This window comes from Haliotis rufescens, unplaced genomic scaffold (assembly GCF_023055435.1).
Source record: "Haliotis rufescens isolate VD_foot unplaced genomic scaffold, xgHalRufe1.0.p SCAF_2, whole genome shotgun sequence".
Lineage (NCBI taxonomy): Eukaryota > Metazoa > Mollusca > Gastropoda > Lepetellida > Haliotidae > Haliotis > Haliotis rufescens.
In genome coordinates this window covers 13598534-13622259 of record NW_025963890.1, presented here as the reverse complement: position 1 = coordinate 13622259, position 23726 = coordinate 13598534, and the positions used below count along the sequence as shown (strand labels likewise).

The window sequence follows — 23726 nt, the reverse complement described above, 5'->3', positions numbered from 1 at the left end:
ACAGTACAGCTGATGGTGTCACATGACATCTATATACAGTACAGCTGATGTGTGTCACATGACATATATACAGTACAGCTGATGTGTGTCACATGACATCTATATACAGTACAGCTGATGGTGTCACATGACATCTATATACAATACAGCTGATGGTGTCACATGACATCTATATACAGTACAGCTGATGGTGTCACATGACATCTATATACAATACAGCTGGTGTGTGTCACATGACATCTATATACAGTACAGCTGATGGTGTCACATGACATCTATATACAGTACAGCTGGTGTGTGTCACATGACATATATATACAGTACAACTGATGTGTGTCACATGACATCTTTATACAATACAGCTGGTGTGTGTCACATGACATCTATATACAGTACAGCTGATGCATGTCACATGACATATATATACAGCACAGCTGGTGTGTGTCACATGACATATATATACAGTACAGCTGATGTGTGTCACATGACATCTATATACAGTACATTTGGGGTTACTCGCTTGAGAGTATTCACCCTCGATTATCCAGTGAATCCTATCCTCATCCAATGGATAGAATGGTTAATTAGTGCACTGGATAATCAAGGATGTCAGCGATATGGGTGAGTGAATATTGTTTAACACTGTTGAGTGTGTATGACCACTACGCTCCATTACAGTGGTAGGTGACGCTAGTGAAGTAACAGTGATGCCGAGATGAGGATCCTCCGGGCCTGCAGGCCTTGAAGGATCTACTTTTGATAAGCTTCGTGCATCGATTTAATGTCAAACTTTCGTTTTACCAGGTTACATATATCTAAGTGTGCTTGCACTATAAATCAGCATCAGACTGGACTAGTACAAGCAGTCACACTCACACGTGCATGCACGTCGCTATATAAGTGCAATAACCTGGACGCGACGTTAAACCATATTTCGCCTCACCTGACCTTCTCAATGTGTTAAAATATGTGTTTCTCCATGCATGTCATGGCTTCATATTTGCATTATGTGATTAATGGGGTGGTTCCCAGTTTCTTGAGTGACTTCCGTGTGTGAAATTATGGCTTTAACACTGGCCGAAGGCTTCAGCAAAGACCTGCCTCACTACGGGATGGATTTCCTCCTGGATAACACTGCCACATCGTGATATAACTGAAATGCTGTTAAGATCGGCGTTGAACAAACCATATCTTTTGATGCACTTTGCACCTATGAAAAATGTCAGTATTGCAGAACCAATGTATGTGAAGATATCTGGGCTGGTATATGTTCGTATATATGTCTGTATACTAGTACCTCTTCCTTGGCAGGACGTCGACCTCGAACCCAGTGCGCTCTCGTTATGAACTGTGTGTTAGGAAAGGTAACCGGGGTGATATAACAGGTCGTCCGAAATTCGCTATACTTTTACAATCAAGGAGATCCGTGAAGATCCGGGGTAGAATAGGTATTCAGCAATCCATTCTTGTCGTAAAAGGCGACTATGCTTGTAAGAGGTGACTAGCAAGAGGTGGTCAGGCTCGCTGACTTGGTTGATGCATGTCATCGTATCCCAACTGCGTGGATCGATGCTCATAATGTCAATCACTGGATTGTCTGGTCCAGACCAGATTATTTACAGACCGCCGTCGTAGAACTGGAATATTGCTGAGTGCGGCGTTAAACAACAAACAAACAACCCAGGAAAGCAAAATGCTCTGCGTTCGTGACCTTTTAAAGTCAACTGCTTAAAAATGTAGCTCGTGAAAACGCAATCTCATTAAGATCAGATCTTAGTTATCGCTTTCTCTAAACAAAACTTTATTTAGCGGCAGCGAGAACTTAGATTTGATTTTAATGAGATTGGTGAAAACGTAACTTTGAATTTGTAGATGTAAAGGAAACTTCGTTTTTAATTTGTTTGTTTTTCTTTTTTTTCTTTCTTGTATTTCTTTTGTTTTGTTTTGTTGTTTGTTTGTTTTTCTTTTTTTGGGGGGAGGGGGTCGCGTTAATTTGTAAATCGTGGAGTACACAAGGTAATAATATACATCGAAATCTATCCCCTTTACGGATTCAGGTTACAGTACGCTGACAACAATATTCAACAGCAATGTTTATCCCGAAGGGGATACGGGTAGGAATAGCGAAGTTACCGAATTTGATTTTCCTTCAACACCTGTTTGTCTCAACCTGTTTGACTTCTGCGGTACAGTTTCCGTGTCCGTTGATGTTCCGAGTGCGTGCAGTCATGTGCTAAAGTTATGATTGACAGATATCACACAATAACGGCGTTTTGTTGAATGAGTCTCGTCGATGTTTCAGGATAAGCATGTCAACTTACACTGTGTATTTACAATTGTTATGTATTGGGCTCATTACAGACGTTTACGGTAAGTAGTATTGAGCTTACTGTCATTTACTTATGTAAATGGAAGGTTGTATATTTCGTTTGACCTATATACTATACATATTGTTATCATATCACGTTTTCCTTTATACCATGTTTCACAGCCTAGATCCAAGTAAGAGGGTCAATGTGATGGTTATTTTGAAAGGTATACATTTAATATCTATTTCGATTTATGCTTTATAACGTTGCATGTTAACACTTTATAATTGTGTTATTGGGAAAGAATTCGGTACAAATGTAAACAAAAGATGTAACACAGACACAGTCACACACACACACACACACACACACACACACACACACACAGTCACACACACAGACACACACACACACACTCACACACAGTCACACACACTCACACAGACACAGTCACTCACACACAGTCACACACACACAGACACACACACACACAGACCAAACACACACACACTCACAGACACAGTCACACACACACAGGCACACACACACACACAGACACACACACACACAGAGACACACACACACGCACGCACACACACACACACGCACGCACGCACAGACACACACACACACACACTCACAGACACACACACACACACACACGCACGCCCGCACTTACATCCATCCATCCACACACAGACACACACACAGAGACACACACACGCACGCACGCACGCACGCACGCACGCACGCACGCACTTACATCCATCCACACACACGCACGCGCGCACACACACAGACACACACACGCACGCACTTACATCAACACACACACGCGCGCGCACACACACACACACACACACTCACACTCACACACACACACTCACACTCACACACATAGAAATGAGAATTTCTGAACAAGGTAAATTAAATGCTACTTGGGTTGAACAACATACCCTCCCAGTCTATGAAAAATGGGACTATGAAGAAGTAAATATATAAGTTGCCATGTTTATGTAAATTCAACTGCAGATAGGTTTACCCCCTTAATGTCATATGCTCTCAATAGCTGACTACGAAATCGGACTGTTTATATGCCATGCTATGTTGCTTAATATCAAATTTGCAAATGTGTAAGTCATTTAAATACTGTGGACCTGTGGCCTAGCAGTAAGGAAACAATTCATTCATTCATGCATGCATTTGATAAGGACACCTTATGAAACTAATGTTTAAACGTTGTGTTTAGGCGTTATTCTCCCTCGCGGCATGCATGTCCTCGGCTTGACAAACGACGTTAAGGTTCCACTGGGACATACTCGGATATGTTTATGTTTGTTTGTTTCTTTGTTGTTTAACGCCGCACTCACCAATATTCCAGCTATATTATGGCGGTCTGTAAATAATCGAGTCTGGACCAGACAATGCAGTTATCTACATCATGAACATCGATCGGCGCAATTGTGACACGATGACATGCATCAACCAAGTCAGCGAGCCTGATCACCCGATCCCGTTAGTCGGCTCTTACGACAAGCATAGTCGCCTTTAGGGCACGTATGGGTTGCTGAAGACCTATTCTACCCCGGATCTTCACGGGTCGAACAACCGTTAAGGCTCCACTGGGAAAAAGTACTCGTATATTTTTATGCACTGAGAACATAGTCTTAAATATGACGCATCTATTGACTTCAACTACCTGGCCCTTCAGTTATCTCCAGTTATCACAGCTCGATATCATATAATGTCCCTGGTCTACATCTACGTATATATCACACAGTGTTATCTCATTCATATCACATCCATCACTCAGGGGGCACGGGTGGCCCAGTCGTCTAAGGCGCCGCGATTCGCTGTGCAGTGTTGCGTCCCTTGGGCACGCCAGAAACCTATGATTGTGGGTTCGAATCCCGGTTCGCCCCGATTATGTTTCTAGGTTTGTCAGCACCATACCCGTGCTCGTGGGTTTCACCGAAGTGGTAAACGTCTGAGACCTGCATCACTTCGGGCGTTCCTCCCACATTAAGCTGACACGCCGCGATATAACTGGAATACTGTTAAAAGCGGCGTTAAACCCAACTCACTAAATCACATCCTTCACTCCTGTACGAGAAGCCGAGAGGTGTCATATCGGAGTGAAAGATCTGATTTGAATGAGACTGGACCCTGCGCCGATCCTCTTTCAAAATAGTAATTCGAGATTCGCTGTAAGGGTAAAACGATGCACGGTATAGTAACACTTTACATATAGTGTCATCGGAAATATGAATAGTATGATGATAAACGTTTTACTTTCAGGAGGCAATGTGACGGTGACCATGACCCCACGTGCCATTACGCTTCAAGGAGGATCTAGCAGTAACGCCAATGTGTGCCTGTCGTAAGTACCGAGGGCAGCGAACGGATATATACTACTCAAAAGAATGACTTTGAGATAAACACTCGAAAGTTACATGATGCGAAAGTGAGTGAGTGAGTGAGTGAGTGAGTGAGTGAGTGAGTGATTATAGCGCCACCAGGAACAATGTTTTCTATATCACGGCTTGTCAGCTTGACGAAAGTCCAAATTTATGTTTGTCACTTTGTTGAAGACAACAAACACGACCATGATGCCATCTTTCCACTGGACTTGTATGGTCAGTTAACGTCTTTGCCTCGGGAAGATGCTATGGCAATGCACATTAGGTAGACAAAGAGTGAACGTATAAAACACTATAACACAATTGTTTGGTGACGTGTTTTAAAAAACGACTAGCAGACGCAAAAATGTTTCGCGAGTTATATGCATTCATCAGCATCATGTAAGTTAAATGACCCCTCCTTGGCCAACAGCTGCACTCTAAACCCAAGTGTTCTTCTGAAAACTACACAGAACACATGGGTGTAAGACTTTCAAAACGCGACCAAGTGTTCTGAACATATTCTGAACACTGGTGTTCTCGACGTATAACAATAGTTCTACAAACACATTTAGAACGTTTCCACGTGTTCTGACGATGTAACACGTTTAGAATGCCTGTAAGGTGTTCTAGACCGAGGTTCAGAACATTATAGCGACTCAAAAACTTGCTTCTACAGTACTGAAATGTCAACTCTTCGTGCGTGTCGAATACAATTGACCCGATGGTCTTTCAATGTGTAAGAATGCAAACCATAGCGACACACCCATGCATATTCTCTGGTATTAAATCACACCGACGCAGTTCTGAACTGTAACCATACACTATTTATCATCGTTATTCGCCATAATCATGCGGATATTCAAGTCACATAATAATGTGAATCAGAGTTCTTCATAAAACAATACAAACTATCGTGTAGCATTGTGAAGCAGGCGGTCCATGATTCGCCTGAAATGTTACCAATTATATCCATTTTTCTTCCTCGCCATCACGGTCAGTTACTTGAGATAATTCAAGTTTCAAGTCTTTAATGAAGCCTTTGTACTTCGCACGTGTTTCTCTTGGGTGTACGGTGGTTTGTAACATGGCCATGACCATAGCAGGCTTCGTGAAATACAAGAATTCTGAGTGAGTGAATGAGTTGTGTTTAACGCCGCTTTTAACAGTATTCCAGTCATATCACGGCGTGTCAGTTTAATGTGGGAGGAAAGCCCGAAGTGATGCAGGTCTCAGGCGTTTAGCACTTCGGTGAAGTGAGGCATCACAAACAAGCATGGCAGAAAAGTCTCCAGTTTTCTCCCAATCAGATCTCAATGCTCGCTACAGCTCAACCTCTACAGCAAAGCAAGAAAAATTAAAGATCTCTAACTGTGAGCACGTTACCACAGTGTGGCGATTAGAGGAGGAAAGCCCGAAGTGATTCAGGTGTCAGACGTTTACCACTTTGGTGAAACCCACGAGCACGGGTATGGTGCTGACAAACCTAGAAACATAATCGGGGCGAACCGGGATTCGAACCCAAAATCATAGGTTTCTGGCGTGCCCAAGGGACGTAACTCTTCATAGCGAATTGCGGCACCTTTGACGACTGGGCCACCCGTTCCCGCCAAGAATTCTGATAATCGTTTAGTAAAATCAGTATGACACACATGCTCGTATAAAAATCTCTATGTATAGGTTAGGCAATGGTATAGAGGAAAAAACAAAGGACTTTGTTACGATTGTGTGAGCGTTTGTTGCGTTTATAAACTGTACCACCATACTTAGACTATTCCACGCTATGAACGGACAATCGAGTAACTACAGCTACCTACCCACAGTTAATTCATCTGATCCCAATGTCTACATGCAGAGAGACATTTTTTTCATATCGAAAGCTATACTGAATGCCAAGGTAAATGAAAACGTATGTATGTAATATTGCTAATTGCTGAAATCAATTATATCATATCAATTTTATACGCCATACATTTATGATTTGTTTATGGAATCACCAACTGTCTGTTTCTCAAACGAGATTTAATTTTGTTTTATTGTAATTGTTTTACAGTTTATATTATTTCAATAGCTTACAACCCTTGGACGCGAAACGTTGAACTGAATTCTGATCATTCCGAGAGTAAAAATTCGTTCTGAAAATGAAATGCATATTTCAGAAAGCTATATCTTTTTAATCGATATCTGAATTTAAATACGTTTAATTGAATCCCGGTTTTGGGAATGGTTGTTACTAATTTGATGTACAACTAATGGGGCTTAATTTCAATACCAGTGCAAATTTAAATGCAACTTTATCTTAGTTGTATTATATTTAGTAGTAAAATGTAGAAAGAATCAGCCAAATTTAACATTTTCATATCCCAGTATCGTCGCATCATAGGTTTTCGGACATCATATCGCGATTACTCGTGCTATAACGGGGGTGTAGCATCACACATACATTAATAATACTAGGGTGATGGCTTGTTTTGAAGAGAAAGTTGTCTTTCATAAGTGAATGAGATGTTTCACAGTTGTTCGTGCGACTAGAGAGAAAACTATGACTGTTTCCTAAGCGACCGAAAACCCATCACGGGGATATATTTATGTTGCCCTTCTTGCATTATCAATGAAAGACATATTTGTTGCTAAAATGTAAATGCTGCATACTTTATTTGGCATTGTGAAGCCAGTCACTCAAAGTGTTTTTGTCAAAGTCCCTAAACCTGATAACTGCAGGGATAGAAAATTAGAAATGTATTTTGGTTCAAATGTACGGTGGCCCATACCCGCCACTGGTGAGATCATTTTTTCACTGTATGCCTCTATATTTTATCTGGCGGCCGCCAGATACTTCCACTGGTGATATAAAATATAGAGCTTTACAGGGGAAAATGATCTCACCAGTGGAAGTATCTGGCAGCCGCCAGATAAAATATAGAGGCATACAGTGAAAAATGATCTCACCAGTGGCGGGTATGGGCCACCGTACAAATGTGCCACGCGACACTCACAAAGATGTTTATGTTTGCGACAAGAATACTTCTGATCCATCTTCCACACCCGGAGAATGACATTTCACTACGAGCTTGATAATAATCAGTTGTAATCTAACTGGAAGTCGACCCTTTCCTTTTCACTGAGATTGATAACGCTATTGAACTCCAGTGTATATTTATTGTATGGATCAGACAGTGCATTGGGTGTGCCCGTGTGTTCATTAGAGATGTTTGTCCAGATTACATTGACGGAATATTTGTTTGTTGTTTAACGAGTCACTCAGGTTTAGTGAAGGGACATTTATCACTGGTTTCGTATAATATATACTACTAAAAAGACGTTAAAGAACACCCGTTTATTTGTGACTATTGTTAATCTGTGGTGGCTGCATTCGTGACCAACTCGCGTTATTCCGGGACAAGCAGGTTACGGAAAGGGGCGAGTGGTGACGAATGTGATGGCTGGTTGGCATTCGTGACCAACTCGTCCCATTCCGGGAAGAGCCGAGTGTAGCCTCCTTATTGTAGGTTTTGGAAATATGCGAGTGGTGACGAATGGGCTGGTGGGTATTGCAGCGTACAGCCTTCCAAAGAGGCTGTTCTTTAACTTGTTTCGAGTAGTACACATCATTACAAGGAATTTGAAAGTAACATTTTTAACTGTGCATATAAGATTTAACCGTTGGCACTCTAGTACAAGAAATTTCGAGCCTAGGACTGATTTGAAAATAAGTGTCCTATATGTAGTTCTATTAAATTCACGCCGTTCAGGTCTTGGGCAGTGACCCATTGTTAGAAGTGAATGTACCTCGATTCCGCCCCGTTATTTTGTCTCTTTGCATCTCATTAAAATTAGACTAACTAAACGATAACTATAAATCTGATTTTAATTAAATTAAAGTTTAGCTGTATCGAACGGTATCCTACTGTGTACGTTGACCAGCCCCTACTGTGTACGTTGACCAGCCCCTACTGTGTACGTTGACCAGTCCTTACTGTGTACGTTGACCAGTCCCTACTGTGTACGTTGACCAGCCCCTACAGTGTACGTTGACCAGTCCCTACTGTGTACGTTGACCAGTCCCTACTGTGTACGTTGACCAGTCCCTACTGTGTACGTTGACCACACCCTACTGTGCACGTTGATCAGCCCCTACTGTGTTCTGAATATAGAAAAAAAATCTAATTTGCAAAGAGAAAATATCAAAGATAGTCTTCGAAGTACAATTGTCATTTCAACAAAGGCACAATTTTCCCTTATGGTGAAAGACTTACTAACATAAATTGGGATTTAACGTGCGCTTTCCGACATATGCGTATTTCGCACACGGGCCCGCCAGGTCATTTGGTGATTGGTCGAAAAGGCTATGCCCGAGAAGGTGGGGCAACCTATGGAGGCTTTTATGGTTGCTTACTTAATTTGGAGAACAAATTTAGAATTTTGAAATATGCCATGTGAGTTTGTGTGTTTTTATGGTGAAAGGAGCCAAGAACAAATATTTATAACTGTAACAGTAACTGTTTCCATTGCGAGATGACCTGCAGGTCGGACGGTCACAGGTTGTCAAAGCTATGGCAAATTCCTGACATTTGAACAAAAGGATAACGGTTTGCATGTAACTGACTGCTTTCTATTGTTGTCACAGACAGCCCTTGTCAAAGACGGCCACCTTGCTGTTCACCTATGACACTGGTAAAGGGGTATTCTTCTCAGATGACAGACAGGTTGTCGCCCCCCTCCATAACCTAACGCTAAGGAGGGACACCCCACCGTGCAGACAAGTCCACATCTCCGGGGTCAACCCTGGCCACGTCTTTGTCGGCGTCAACTCAACGTCACCGGAGCTGCAAGAGTAAGAATTCTTGTATATAAACAAAAAAAGCTATTTAAAAAAATACAAATTTCCTTTTAAAGATAACTTTTAATATCTAATTTATTACATATTTTGAAACCTAGTTAACGCGAAGTCATTAACTCGAAATGTTTTAACTCTGAGATGATGTAATGTTTTCAAGGCGGAGCTCTTAATTATAATCTAATATCGGCACTACGCATGTGTCGAACTGCGGATCGCTCGGTGTATTGTTTAAGTCGATTAACTACATGTATATGCTTATGCCATGTCGACACTATGCCCTAAAACAGGTACTCCGTCTTGTGTCGAGCTGCGGATAACACGACACCTTTTCTAAGGTCCATGGGACATCGAGTTAACGAAGGGTCTTTGTTAATATCATCCTCGGTTATCCTGCGTATTGCACCTCCGTTCTACTATGATTAATATACTCGACCCATGCACCTCAATAGCTGCGTTTCGAAAATGACGTCATCACCTCCACCGCTCCTATCGCCAACTTAGCACATACTTTCTCTTGCTGGGGGGAGTGATTTCATTGGACAGCTCGAAACTAAGCGAATGAGACGAGGGTATATATAAAAATAAAACTATACACCTGATAATCGAAGATGTGTAAATATAGACCAGATTCAGTTAACCTGTGAGCGGAAAATAACTGTTTTTGTTGTAGACTATGGAATCCTAGAAGGGACATTGTCGCGTTGTCGCGTTGGCGCCCTTTGGTAAAATAAAAAAAGATTATTCAAAGCGCGACATTGCGACAATGCGACAAATGGACTAAATGTCGCGTAGTCGCAATGACGCATTGTTGCGCTTTGGTTAATTTGCTTGTTTTTTAAAGGATGACAATGTCCCTTATAGGATTCCATAGTAGACCGTAGATAATTATTGTCTTTGGTGGTCATACAATACCAGCACAAAACTGATAATCTTGAAAGTTTTAAAATGTACATCTATTCCTGTAAATTGCAATCAGCGTACCTCCTATCGGAAACGGAAAAAACTAATTGATGAACAAAAAATGTTAAACACGTTAGAACACACAATTTCAATTATTGATTCAATGATTCAATTGTTTGATTTGCGGGAGCAACCTGTAGGACAGGACATGCTTACCCTGTTCGCGAATTCCTGGTGTCATCACTGACTTTCAGTGTTTGTTTATTGATTGACGCCGCGCTCAACAATATTCCAGCAATTTGATGGCGGTCTGTAAATAATCAAGTCTGGACCAGATAATCCAGTGATTGACATCATGAGCATCTACGTATTTGAGATACGATTACATGCATTAGCCACGCCAGCGAGCCTGGCCACCCGTTAGTCGCCTCTTACGGCAAGCATAGTCTTCTTTTACGGCAAGCATAATCGTCTTTTACGGCAAGCATGGGTTGCTGAAGACCTATTCTACCCCGGATCTTCACGGGTCTGATTTTCAGTGATCTGTTCATGTTGTTTTTACCGATGTATGCCTGTTGCGGCCAATGGAATCTGTTTCCATAGATGCCCGGGACTGATTGGTCTCTGACGACGGCGTTTTGTGTTCGCAAAAATAATGGAATAACTTTTGAAAACATATAATGGATGTAACAAAACTAATAAGTAACTTTTAGTTAACAGTATTCCAGTTATATCGCGGCGTGTCAGCTTAATGTTGGAGGAAAGCCCGAAGTGATGCAGGTCTCAGACGTTTACCACTTCGGTGAAACCCACGAGCACGGGTATGGTGCTGACAAACCTAGAAACATAATCGGAGCGAACCGGGATTCGAACCCAGAATTTTAGGTTTCTGGCGTGCCCAAGGGACGCAATTCTGCACAGCGAATCGCGGCGCCTTAGACGACTGGGCCATCCGTGACCCCCCTTCCCCCAGTAACTTTTAGAGTGACTGAGTTGAAATAAACACAGAAAAACCTTTGAAGATACACAGATAAAAAGACGGTTCATTTGTAGCAGTTCATAATTTAAAAAATTTAATTGACAAAGTGACTTACGAAACTTAATCGAATGATTTGTGCATTTCCGTAGCCTGTCGTCACTCTACATCCGGGTTGATGTCATGAAAAGTTCCGTGTTGAATATTGCCTCGGTTGTCATTGGCTGGATTTACTTCGTTGCCTGGACAGTGGCGGGTTATCCCCAAGTCTACACCAATTGGAAGAGGAAGAGGTAACATCTGAAAGTGCAAGTACCCCATCAAAAAACACACTATAGGTCCTTCGTATAATGCATGGTCATTTTATATATTATTCATGTAGATACCTGACGCAAAAACAAATTGAAAGGAAATTATTTAGCTGAAACTAAAACTTTGAAATAGCTCCACATCATCCAGCTCAGACAATATTTCTCTTGTAAACATGCCACTTCCTTTGAGTATATATACCTTCCTCTCATGCCCTATGATCTATGTACAGGGATTTTAATACATCAAAAACCCGGAAAAATATTTTAAAAAACCTTCTCCTTTTGTTTCTATATACATTTATGTATGTGATCCACGTGATGCGATCACAGCCTGACACCGTTGTCCCATGCTCCCAATATATGCCTGGAAGGTTCCCAACGGAAGATTGTTCCACTCTTCAGTAAGAGCATTGCCAAGTTCCTGTAGAGTTGCCGGGAGGACAGGGCGGTCTGCAGCTCGTTTCACATGTGTTCGATAGGGTTGAGAAAGTCCCCAGTCAACTTTACGATTTCACGCGCCTCTTTGACTGCTTGAGACAGAAGGGTCACTGTGGTGGCTCTTACACAGTGTTTGGTGTAAATTGTGCTGAAATGCGATTCTGTTTTCATCATTTTTGAAAGTGTGTAGTGACCTAGTGGGTTTAATTTGGACCAAATCGAACAGGATTCACTGGCATGTTTGCGAGGCTGTTGAAAGAAAGCTGGTTTTGAGGGATGCAATTTCGAATAATATTTTATACTCAACAGGGCATGAGGATGTACCGGTGAAATAAATACGTGGTTTCGCCTACTCTTTAGAGGATATCTATTATTCTTAACTTATGAAATTGAGCAGGCTAGTGTTGAAAGCGTTCGCTCGCCATGCCGAAGCCTCACGTGGGTACAATGTGTTGAGCCCATTTCTGGTGTCCCCGCCGTGATGTTGCTGGAATATTGCTAAAAGCGGCGTAAAACCATACTCACTCAATCTTTATGAAATAACATTCAACTTTTAAATCCGCTACCAAATGCCTGAAAGTGATTGGACAATTACTGATTGGTCGCTATGGTTGAAATACGTTAAAGCATGGCTCACTTACTCATGCAAACATACAAAAAATGTTTTGTTAACTGTGTAAGATATTGTTCCGTGCTTAAAATATGTTCATAGATTTCGCAGGACGTTATTTTAACGTAGCAAAATGTTAAAAGTATGTGTTATTATTTTAACAGGAATCGAATGTCACAAATATCACATCTACATCGCAGTGGCATCTTTGTGGTTAATATTATGTTAAACTTTCAACGTCACTATTTGTCTGAAACAATGCCGAGGCGACGTCTATATTAGACTCACTCGTGCACGCGTGCAGTTGGGATACGATGAGGATCTGATGGCTAAAATGTGTGAGCTGACTCACCCACTCGCCCACTCACCCATTCGTCCACTCACTCACCCACTAACTCACTCACTCATTCGCCCACTCACCCACCCACTCACTCACTCACTCACTCACCAACCCACCCACTCACTCACTCACTCACTCACTCACTCACTCACTCACTCACTCACTCACTCACTCACTCACTCACTCACTCACCAACCCACCCACCCACTCACTCACTCACTCACCAACCCACTCACTCACCGAACCCGGGATGGAGTTAAGTACATTAATTCCTGCCTCACGGTGAAGACCCAGTTCGAGTACCGAGCCTTGACACACCTTCAAGCCACAAGTAACTGTGTTCTAGAGAGGTCATAGAGTTACATTGTCAATGTAGAGTGGTACAATCCTACTATAATCTCCAGTATCGTGGGCCTCAACTTCGACTTTCTCAGCTTCAACATCACAAGCTTCATCGCATACAGCCTCTACAACTGTGGGCTGTTCTGGATACCGACAATACAGGTAGCTAGCTACACATGCAACAGTACCCAATGATTACCGTAAGAGTCGAGTGAGTGAGTGAGTGAGTATGGCTTTAAGCTGCTTTTAGCAATATTCTAGCAATATCACGGCGGGGGACACCATAAATGGGCTTCACGTGTTATACCCATGTCAGGAATCGAACCAGGGTCTTCGGCGAACGCTTTAACCACAAGACTCATCGACCGCCCCTTAAGAGACGACACATGAAGTCAAGGTGGTTACAATGTGTGACCTGGGGTCTGTTCCACAAAGCTACTGTAGCGCTAAGGTTAAGGTAACTCCCATACTTTAACAAAGAATTACGACTGTAGTTGCGCTGCGATCGCTTTGTGGAACGGGGTTCTGGTTGTAAGGGTGTTTCCTGTAGACACCAATGTCAGAAATTGTCCCTAGCACTTGTCCTCTTTTATTTCCATACTTGGCTGACTGCATGTCAGAACAGAAAATAACTCAGGGTATAAGAAGTACATCCTAGGACGTACATCGCAGATACATTAGATGCATCAATTACGCTATTGGCGGTACACGGATGTCACAGGTACTAGTATATGATATATATTTACAATGTGTACACTTTAACAGACAGTGATGTAGCTGAATATTGCTGACTGGCGTAAAACAACATTCACTCATTCACTTCTTTGTTTCTCCCCAGGCCGATTACTTTACGATACACCCCCGGGGCATCAACCCGGTGAGGCTGAATGACGTCTTCTTCGCCCTGCACGCCCTAGCCTTGTCCTCGTTCATGATCATCCAGTGCTTCATATACGACGTAAGTACTGCTGAAACTTCATGATCCTCCAGTGCTTCATATATGACGTAAGTCCTGCTGAAACTTCGCGATCATCCACTGCTTCATATATGACGTAAGTCCTGCTGAAATTTCACGATCCTCCAGTGCTTCATATATGACGTAAGCCCTGCTCAAACTTCATGATCCTCCAGTGCTTCATTTATGACGTAAGTCCTGCTGAAACTTCACGATCCTCCAGTGCTTCATATATGACGTAAGTCCTGCTGAAACTTCATGATCATCCTGTGCTTCATATATGACGTAAGTCCTGCTGAAACTTCACGATCCTCCAGTGCTTCATATACGACGTAAGTACTGCTGAAACTTCATGATCCTCCAGTGCTTCATATATGACGTAAGTCCTGCTGAAACTTCATGATCCTCTAGTGCTTCATATATGACGTAAGTCCTGCTGAAACTTCACGATCCTCCAGTGCTTCATATATGACGTAAGTCCTGCTGAAACTTCATGATCTTCCAGTGCTTCATATATGACGTAAGTCCTGCTGAAACTTCACGATCCTCCAGTGCTTCATATATGACGTAGTCCTGCTGAAACTTCACGATCTTCCAGTGCTTCATATATGACGTAAGTCCTGCTGAAACTTCACGATCTTCCAGTGCTTCATGTATGACGTAAGTCCTGCTGAAACTTCATCATCATCCTGTGCTTCATATATGACGTACGTCCTGCCGAATTTTCACGATCATCCAGTAGTTCATTTATGACGTTAGTCCTGCTGAAACGTCACGATCATCCAGTGCTTCATATATGACGTAAGTCCTCCTGAAACTTCACGATCATCCAGTGCTTCATATATGACGTAGTCCTGCTGAAACTTCACGATCTTCCAGTGCTTCATGTATGACGTAAGTCCTGCTGAAACTTCATCATCATCCAGTGCTTCATGTATGACGTACGTCCTGCCGATTTTCACGATCATCCAGTTGTTCATTTATGACGTTAGTCCTGCTGAAACTTCATGATCATCCTGTGCTTCATGTATGACGTAAGTCCTGCTGAAACTTCATAATCATCCAGTAGTTAATGTATGACGTTAGTCCTGCTGAAACTTCACGATGCTCCAGTGGTTCATACATGACGTAGTCCTGCCAAGTGGTACTGGCTTAACTCATTATCCCCCAGTGCTTCATTTATGTTTGTATGTCCATGATCTTCCTCTAGGATTCATTTCGAATTTGCCTTCTTCTTCGGGGGAGACGTTAGCTCAACAAAATCAGTTGGGTCTGCTTCAAAACGATGTAAATTCGCAAAAGAGATGGTGAACCTGGACCGTTCCTGATCAGGAGACAGAAGCCTAGAAGCCCCACGTCCTGAACCTTTGTTATGCCCCGTCCATTCCTTAAACGTCATCAGCTGTCTCATCGTGCCTTTTGTATTGGCTATATGTGTAGTGCGTCATCGAGCATCAAAGTTCACATTTTCTTTAGTGGTGGCAGTTGAAGGTCTTCCTGGTCGTGGATCATTCACGAGGCTCTCTCTTCCTCTTGGGGGCGGTCGGGTAGCCTAGTGGTTAAAGCGTTCGCTCGTCACGCCGAAGACCCGGGTTCGATTCCCGACATGGGTACAATGTGTGAAGCCCATTTCTGGTGTCCCCCGCCGTGATATTGCTGGAATATTGCTAAAAGCGGCGTAAAACCATACTCATTCACGAGGCCCTCTCTTCCTCTTGAACTCCACTGACCACCTCGCCACAGTGGCAATGGAAGGTGCATCATTCCCTACAGTTGACATACTGTTCGCAGGGATAGCTGTTAGAGATACTTGATGACAACAGGCGCGTTGTGTCCATTGGTATCAACAGACAACACCTCGTCATTTTGATACCTGCGGAAATATGCCACCTGGTTGTGTATTTAGTCCAAGTGCATCCCGTGAGCATGGAACACATTGTTCTTAATACATACATACTCTTATGGGTGTAGTATACATGCTTCGTCTGTTAAGGGTAGGGTGTCCTTCGCAGTTAGACTACTGTAACTCACGTATACGCACTGTAACTTGTTCTTAAGTCTGTGAGTGGTGGCCTAGTCGTTTAAGGTGTATCAATTCCCTAAGGCTTGCCAGAACCCTAAGGACGTGAGTTCGAATTTAACATTCGACCTGGTTATGATTCTTGGTTCGTCTGTACCTAACCCGTACTGAAGAGTTTCATGACATGGAAACGTCCAGGGCCTGCATCACTTTCTCCCACATTAATATTTTGTTTGTTTGTTGTTTAACGCCGCACTCAGCAATATTCCAGCTATATGACGGCGGTCTGTTAATAATCGAGTCTGGACCAGACCATCCATCGATCCACGCAGTTAGGATACGATGACATGCATCAACCAAGTCAGCGAGCCTGACCACCCGATCCCCTTAGTCGCCTTTTACAGCAAGCATGGGTTGCTGAAGACCTGTTCTACCCCGCCCACGTTAATATGACACCCCGCGATATATACGTACAAATAGACTACGGTTCAAATCGGCGTAATCCCAACTGATCGTGAAGTGATACTGATTTTTCAATGGTTATAAGTACGTCCCTGATAAATGGAATGATTATCTGCCCTTTGATTCAGCGAGGCAGTCAGAAGATTTCGAGGGTGTGTCACATCATACAAGGCCTCATCTACCTGTTTCTGGTCATCACGCTGTTTGTGGCGGTGGGCCACAAGATCACCTGGCTGACCTACCTGTACTACTTCTCCTACATCAAGCTTGGCATCACTCTCATCAAATACTCGCCGCAGGTACCACAGACACTACCGATTCGTTGTTTTGTTTGTTTATTGTTTAACGCACTCAGCAATATTCCAGCTATATAACGGCGGTCTGTAAATAATCGAAACAGGACCAGACAATCCAGTTATTTACATCATGAACATCGATCTGCGCAATTGGGAAACGATGACATGCATCAACCAAGTCAGCGAGCCTGACTACCCGATCCCGTTAGTCGCCTCTTATGACAAGCATAGTCGCCTATGAAACACCACCGTTAAAAGATGGTACTAGTTGTTACCCTGCCTGGCACTCGGCATCAAGGTGATAAGACAAGGACTCGTCGGCTCGGGGTCAGTATAAAGTGTCTGAGTGGTGTATTCATGTTAAACTGCGGCATGGTATCTCAGTAGGCTGGTAATATAATCTAGAACCAAACGTTAAACGCCATTTCACCTCACATCACTAAAATAAATGTCATCCCCTCTAAGTTATATATCATATCTCCATTCTGTAATAATAATAAATCATACATCGACTACAGAGGATGTCATATCTCAGTTCTATTACGACAAATACCCTGGACACATTTGCTTTCATGACTTTGTATCCGAATAACACAACACTTAAAATAGCCGTCCAATCAAATTACAATCTTGTGCGAGAGAACTCATGCTGGCAGTTATTGATAGGCGAGAGTAAGTCGGCACCATCACTTCCGAAAGGAGCCGATGGGTCCAGGGTATTTATCATAATACAAGAGGTGATGAGGTGAGGTGAGGTGAGGTGAGGTGAAATGGGGTTTAACGTCGCGTCCAAGATTATTGCACTTATATAGCGACGTGCATGTACGTGTGTGTGTCTGTGGCTGCTTGTACTAGTCCGGACTGATGCCGATTTATAGTGCTAGCTCACTGAGATACCATGCCGCAGTTTAACATGAATACCCCACTCAGACACAATATACTGACTCCGAGCCGACCAGTCCTTGTTTTAGCCCCTTAATGCCGAGCACCAGGCAGGCTAACAACAAGTACCACCCTTTAACGTCTTTTGGTATGACGCGGCGGGGGATCGAACCCCGGACCTTCCGCTCTCCACGGAGGCGGTCTCATAATACAAGAGATAATACACCGGGTAAGTGATGATGGGGACCTGAGACATTGAGTCAAATCACACCTCGACCTTCTTCAGGCCTACATGATCTACAAGAACAAGACTACAGCCGGGTTCAGCATTGTGGCTGTGGCATGCGACTTCACTGGAGGGCTGTTCAGTGTACTGCAGATGTTTCTTCTCTCCATAAACAGTGGTACGTCTCATCCTCGGTTCACATGGGTGTATATATGGGGAGGGAGGGTGCGTGATTGGTGTTAAGTCATACATCAAGTTCATAATCAAATCGCAGTTTCATTCATCCATATAAGTTTCATTCATCCAGGTCCGGTTTAATTGACAATTATATACAGAAACACATTAAGAACGTAAATTCGAGTTTTTGTAAATGCACCTAAATAAAGTGGTTCTGTGTATTCACACGAGTTAATCAGACACAACAATGTCAATTTGTTACACTCATCAAACTTTGTCATGCGAGTAAATATTTCCTGTTGAAACTTTTTTTTTGTGTCCTTCGAGTTTAAGTTGCGTTTTCTGTTTGTCATTTTGGCCAATTAAATATTTTTGTTTCTTGTGACTTAATTCCCGACATGGGTACAATGTGTGAAGCCCATTTCTGGTGTCCCCCGCCGTGATATTGCTGGAATATTGCTAAAAGCGGCGTAAAACCATACTCACTCACTCTTGTGACTTAAATAAGTCCGTTCCTTATAAATATATATACAGCTTATAAAGAGAAAAATTATCAGAGACGGGGGCCATTTTGGTGGCGAGGGCGTCATGAGAAACAATTAATATATTTCAACCTCTTCGTCAGTTCGTCTGTATGCTGTTTATTCTGTTCTTATTGTATAAGTTGAATCTGTTCATGGTGACAGATGATTGGGGCTCCATCATCGGCGATCCCACGAAGTTTGGCCTTGGACTGTTCTCCATGATGTTCGACGTCGTGTTCCTCGTACAGAACTGCATGTACAAGAATAAGGTCGTCGTCCTGGACCAGACTCCCATTCTCGTAAATGACAGTGGGGAAGAGAGTTAACTTCACCTTACCCTCTAGAACTGGGGAGATACACCTTTTACAACATGACCAGAGTCGCGAAGCGAAGCTGTGATCAACTGATGGTCAAACAATAATATTGTTTGTTTGATTGTTGTTTAACGCCGAACAGGCGGCCTGTAAATAATCGAGACGGGACCAGACAATCCAATGATCAATATTGCGAGCAACGACCCACGCCTTCGGGGTTGGAAGACACGCAATCATCTTAGTCACGGAGTCTGACCACCCGATCTATTTGGTCACCTTAGTCATCGAGTCTGAGCACCCGATCTATTTGGTCGCCTTAGTCACTGAGTCTGACCACCCGATCTATTTGGTCGCCTTAGTCACTGAGTCTGACCACCCGATCTATTTTGTCACCTTAGTCATCGAGTCTGACCACCCGATCTATTTGGTCGCCTTAGTCACTGAGTCTGACCACCCGATCTATTTGGTCGCCTTAGTCACTGGGTCTGACCACCCGATCTATTTGGTCGCCTCTTACGACCAGCATATGTTGCTTGAAGCCTATGCTAGCTCGGATTCCCTACAGGATACATATTATTATTGAATATTGTTGTCCGCACTTTAATAGCTAACACACAGCTTCAGAGAGTGTGACCACTTGGCAACCCAGGATAGATTAGGTCATCAGCACGCTATTGCTTGGAAGAGGCGATTGAAACGGCGGGGGTGGACAGGTTTGATGACTTTTTTCATGGAGTGTGATTTTAGGCAGGGACATCGCTCATAATACCATTGGTTTGTCTGGTCCAGAATGACTTATTCACAGGCCACGTCTGTATCTGAAAATTTAATATTGCTGACCAAATATTGGTTACAAATGCTATCAGTCGGTTTGGTGATCATTTCTAGTCAAAGTCTTCACCCTGTAACTCAAGGGCGGATCCAGCATTTTCAAAAGGGAGGGGTCCAAAATATCAAAGTCTTCTTTCAGATAAGTTTACTGCCTACAACATACTACCCACCCCACCCATAGCCCTTAATAAGTTCACCTTGCAACTGTGAAACTAAAACATTGTCAAATTTACACAGTGTTTCGTATCTCAATTCTATTATATATTCAACACAACTGACATGGTTGAGAGATGGGCGTGTGGTTGGGTGTAGGGATGGGACGAGTCCAAATTTACTACCCGGGTACCCATCCCCCCTATTACCCGACCCTACCCGGGTATCTGCTGTATGTCTAAAGAGGTAGGTACAAACTGTCCAATTGGGAAAAGTTTGACCGTAGCTCTGGTAAAATGTGTTCAGATACATTTATGAAACGATCTGGTGTATACACAGAAGTTGACTAAAGTTTTATTTTTCTTCAAACATATGAAAGTCATAAGGAATGGTTGTAGTAGTCAGGAAGAACTCCGAACATGAGTGACTTGTAGTTTAAACATAGAGTTTTAGATACTTTTTGTCATTAATCAATATATCACGTGACTAGACCCGAGGACCCGAGTACCCCGTCCCAGCCCTAGTTGGGTGAGTGAGCTCCTTGAATGAGTGAGTGCCTAGATAATGATGGTTGGTTGATGAACGGGTGGTGTGTAGTTGAGTGAATGGGTGGCTGAATGAGTGAGTGGGTGGGTGGGTGGTTTGATGAGTTAGAAGTGTGCTTGAATGGCTTAGTGAATTGTGGGTGAGCGGCAGGGTGAATTGAGTGAGTGAATGTATAAGTGGATGGCAGAGTTGATAAGTGAATAAATAAATACTATATGTTAGGCCAGACTCTGTTTTCTGGGTTACAGTCACTGGTGAAAGATTTGGTCAGTTGGTCGGATTTTTTAAAAAAAATTTGGCCTGGCTTGGGTCCTCATAAATATTATACATATAAAATCTGAATTGTGATGAAGTTTTATCCTTGACATAAATTCTATTTTAGTGGTATAAAATCCCTAGACTTATTCATATTGTCAAAGCAATCTTTATGGTAGGGGTTAGTTTATTTATAGCAGCACTGTCACTACTGGAAGTAATAATACTTATTGCCAGAATTGCTTGTTTTCACTTTATAGGTATAAGCACACAAGAAGCTATCTGCTTAAATTAAAATCGCAATATTTCTTTTTTTCCAAGTGGTGAGGAAAATAGGGACAGGGCATGACATTAGGGTATATGGAATACAAAGCGAGAGATTCTCAACAGCTAATACTCATTATATCTCCATGACAAATTGCAAAGAGCAATGAAGAACAAAGAATGGTTTATTTCACGATAAAACATTTTCTAGTATGACCTCATTTCTGAAGATTCGGACATGCACTCGCAACTTGATGACATCATATATTGGACAACGTTATGTTTGAGAGGGAAATGTCAAGTAAGTTGTTCCCTATAGATGTAGCTGGACAGCCCAGGTAAATGCAGTGGCTGAATGACTGCATCCAAAAGTGGGAGAGATATGACAATCAACGTGAGGATTGTGGAAATACCAAACTTAATCCACCTGTTCGAAAAATGGTCTTGTCCGACATTTCCAAGGTCGGATTCTATTAAGGGCGTCATCATTATTAAAATTTGGGTAAATATTTGTAAAGCTTGCACATTTTATCAACAACCTTAAAAAGGCTATACATAATGTTGATATCTCATATAAGAAATAAACTACTCGTGGTCGTTGTTGATCATCAAATAAAACACTGCAGCCCTTATGGTTTATTCTCCCTGCAGTGTTTTATTGTATGATAAACAACTCACTCATCGTTTACTTCTTAAATAACAGTAACCAAACCATTCCACTTCTTCACAAACCAAACTCCCATTTTCAGTGGTATATTCTTTATTCAACAATGACGTCATATACAGATATGATACAATAAAATTATCTAAAACAAAACTGGCTCTCGTCATCTTTTCCCCTTCTTCTTATTCTTTTTGCCACCAGGACGTTCTCTCGGTTCTTCTGTAGAGTCTGTAACTCGGAGCGCATGACCTTGTTCCTTGATGTGAGTAAATAATTTGTTCCGCGTCCCAAACTGACCTCCACACACATTACACTTGAACACCTGAAACACATAGCCACACAAAATCACACCCAAGACGCATATGAATGTGTAGGGTTCCAAACATTTTTCAGCAATATTTCAAAAAATATATTGATTGGTTTAATAGAATGAGACTCAAAATGTCATTCTCGATTATCCTGTGTATTATATATTGAACAAAAAAAGATGGAGATATTTTCAAGAAATTGTGTGCTCACTACAAAAAAATATCCCCCAAAATATTCAGTGAGTGAGTGAGTATGGTTTTATGCTGTTTTTAGCAATATTCCAGCAATATCATGGTGGGGGACACAAGAAATGCGCTTCACCCATTGTACCCATGTCAGGAATTGAACCCGGGTCTTCGGCGTGTCGAGCAAACGCTTTAACCACTAGGCTACCCGACCTCCCCCAAAAATATTCAGGATCCCTAACATTTTGTTCAGTATATGTCCATTCTCTAATTACAACTATCCCTGGCCCATTCATCACCACAGCTTGTTTGGGAAGCAATGTCACCAACTCCTTCACTCTCATCACCAACTTAGCACAGAATTTATCTCACTTCTCGATGAGGTTCAGCAGTGATCTTTAGGAAAGTTGGTCCATTTTAGTTAAGTAGTTTAGTATTCATCTTGGTAGGTCTTGTATTGACCTGGCCAGGACTAGTACTTACCTGGGTGCCATTGTACAAAACAATCTTAGCGCTAAGGTGATCGTAACTCCCACAACCAATTGTACTGCTAAGGTTGTTTTGTACAATGGCACCCTGGTTAGGTCTTGTATTCACTTTGCTTGGTATAGTATTCACCTGGATAGGTCTTGTATTCCCTTTACTAGGTATTGTATTCACCTGGTTAGGTCTTGTATTCACTTTGCTAGGTATTGTATTCACCTGGTTAGGTATAGTATTCACTTTGCTAGGTATAGTATTCACCTGGTTAGGTCTTGTATTCACTTTGCTAGGTCTTGTATTCACCTGGTTAGGTATAGTATTCACTTTACTAGGTATTGTATTTAACTGGTCAGGTCTTGTATTCACTTTACTAGGTATTGTATTCACTTTACTAGGTATAGTATTCACCTGGTTATGTATTGTATTCACTTTGCTAGGTCTTGTATTCACCTGGTTAGGTATTGTATTCACTTTGCTAGGTATAGTATTCACCTGGTTAGGGTTAGTATTCACCTGGTTAGGTCTTGTATTCACTTTACTAGGTATTGTGTTCATCTGGTTAGGTCTTGTATTCACTTTACTAGGTATTGTATTTAACTGGTTAGGGGAAGTATTCACCTGGATAGGTCTTGTATTCACCTGGTTAGGTATTGTATTCACTTTGCTAGGTCTTGTATTCACTTTGCTAGGTATAGTATTCACCTGGTTAGATCTT

The 23726-nt window shown here is 42.2% G+C and overlaps 2 protein-coding genes across 4 annotated transcripts in view; one reads left to right on the top strand and one right to left on the bottom strand.

The window, feature by feature from the left end:
* The first annotated feature begins 494 nt into the window (after positions 1-494).
* LOC124113741 (cystinosin-like) lies at positions 495-22187 on the top strand. 3 transcript variants are annotated; one of them, XR_007222167.1, is made up of 10 exons: positions 1671-2370; positions 4608-4689; positions 9336-9542; positions 11577-11717; positions 13528-13627; positions 14304-14423; positions 17031-17201; positions 18367-18484; positions 19170-19670; positions 20009-22187. XR_007222167.1 is itself a non-coding variant. In XM_046474251.2 (9 exons), the coding sequence occupies exons 1-9, from the start codon at positions 618-620 to the stop codon at positions 19331-19333; spliced, it is 1107 nt and encodes a 368-aa protein (XP_046330207.2). In that variant the 5' UTR covers positions 495-617; the 3' UTR covers positions 19334-22187. The 3 variants fall into 3 exon arrangements, 2 of the variants coding, with proteins under 2 accessions (XP_046330207.2, XP_046330206.2); XM_046474251.2 differs by lacking the exon at positions 1671-2370 and adding an exon at positions 495-621 and having other exon boundaries at positions 19170-22187; XM_046474250.2 differs by having other exon boundaries at positions 19170-22187.
* LOC124113740 (dnaJ homolog subfamily C member 21-like) overlaps positions 22113-23726 on the bottom strand; it is a 40340-nt gene continuing 38726 nt past the window's right edge. Inside the window, exon 15 of the mRNA XM_048399656.1 lies at positions 22113-22356. Coding sequence (XP_048255613.1) covers positions 22198-22356 — 159 coding nt within the window. The 3' untranslated portion in view covers positions 22113-22197. The remainder of the gene's footprint in view (positions 22357-23726) is intronic.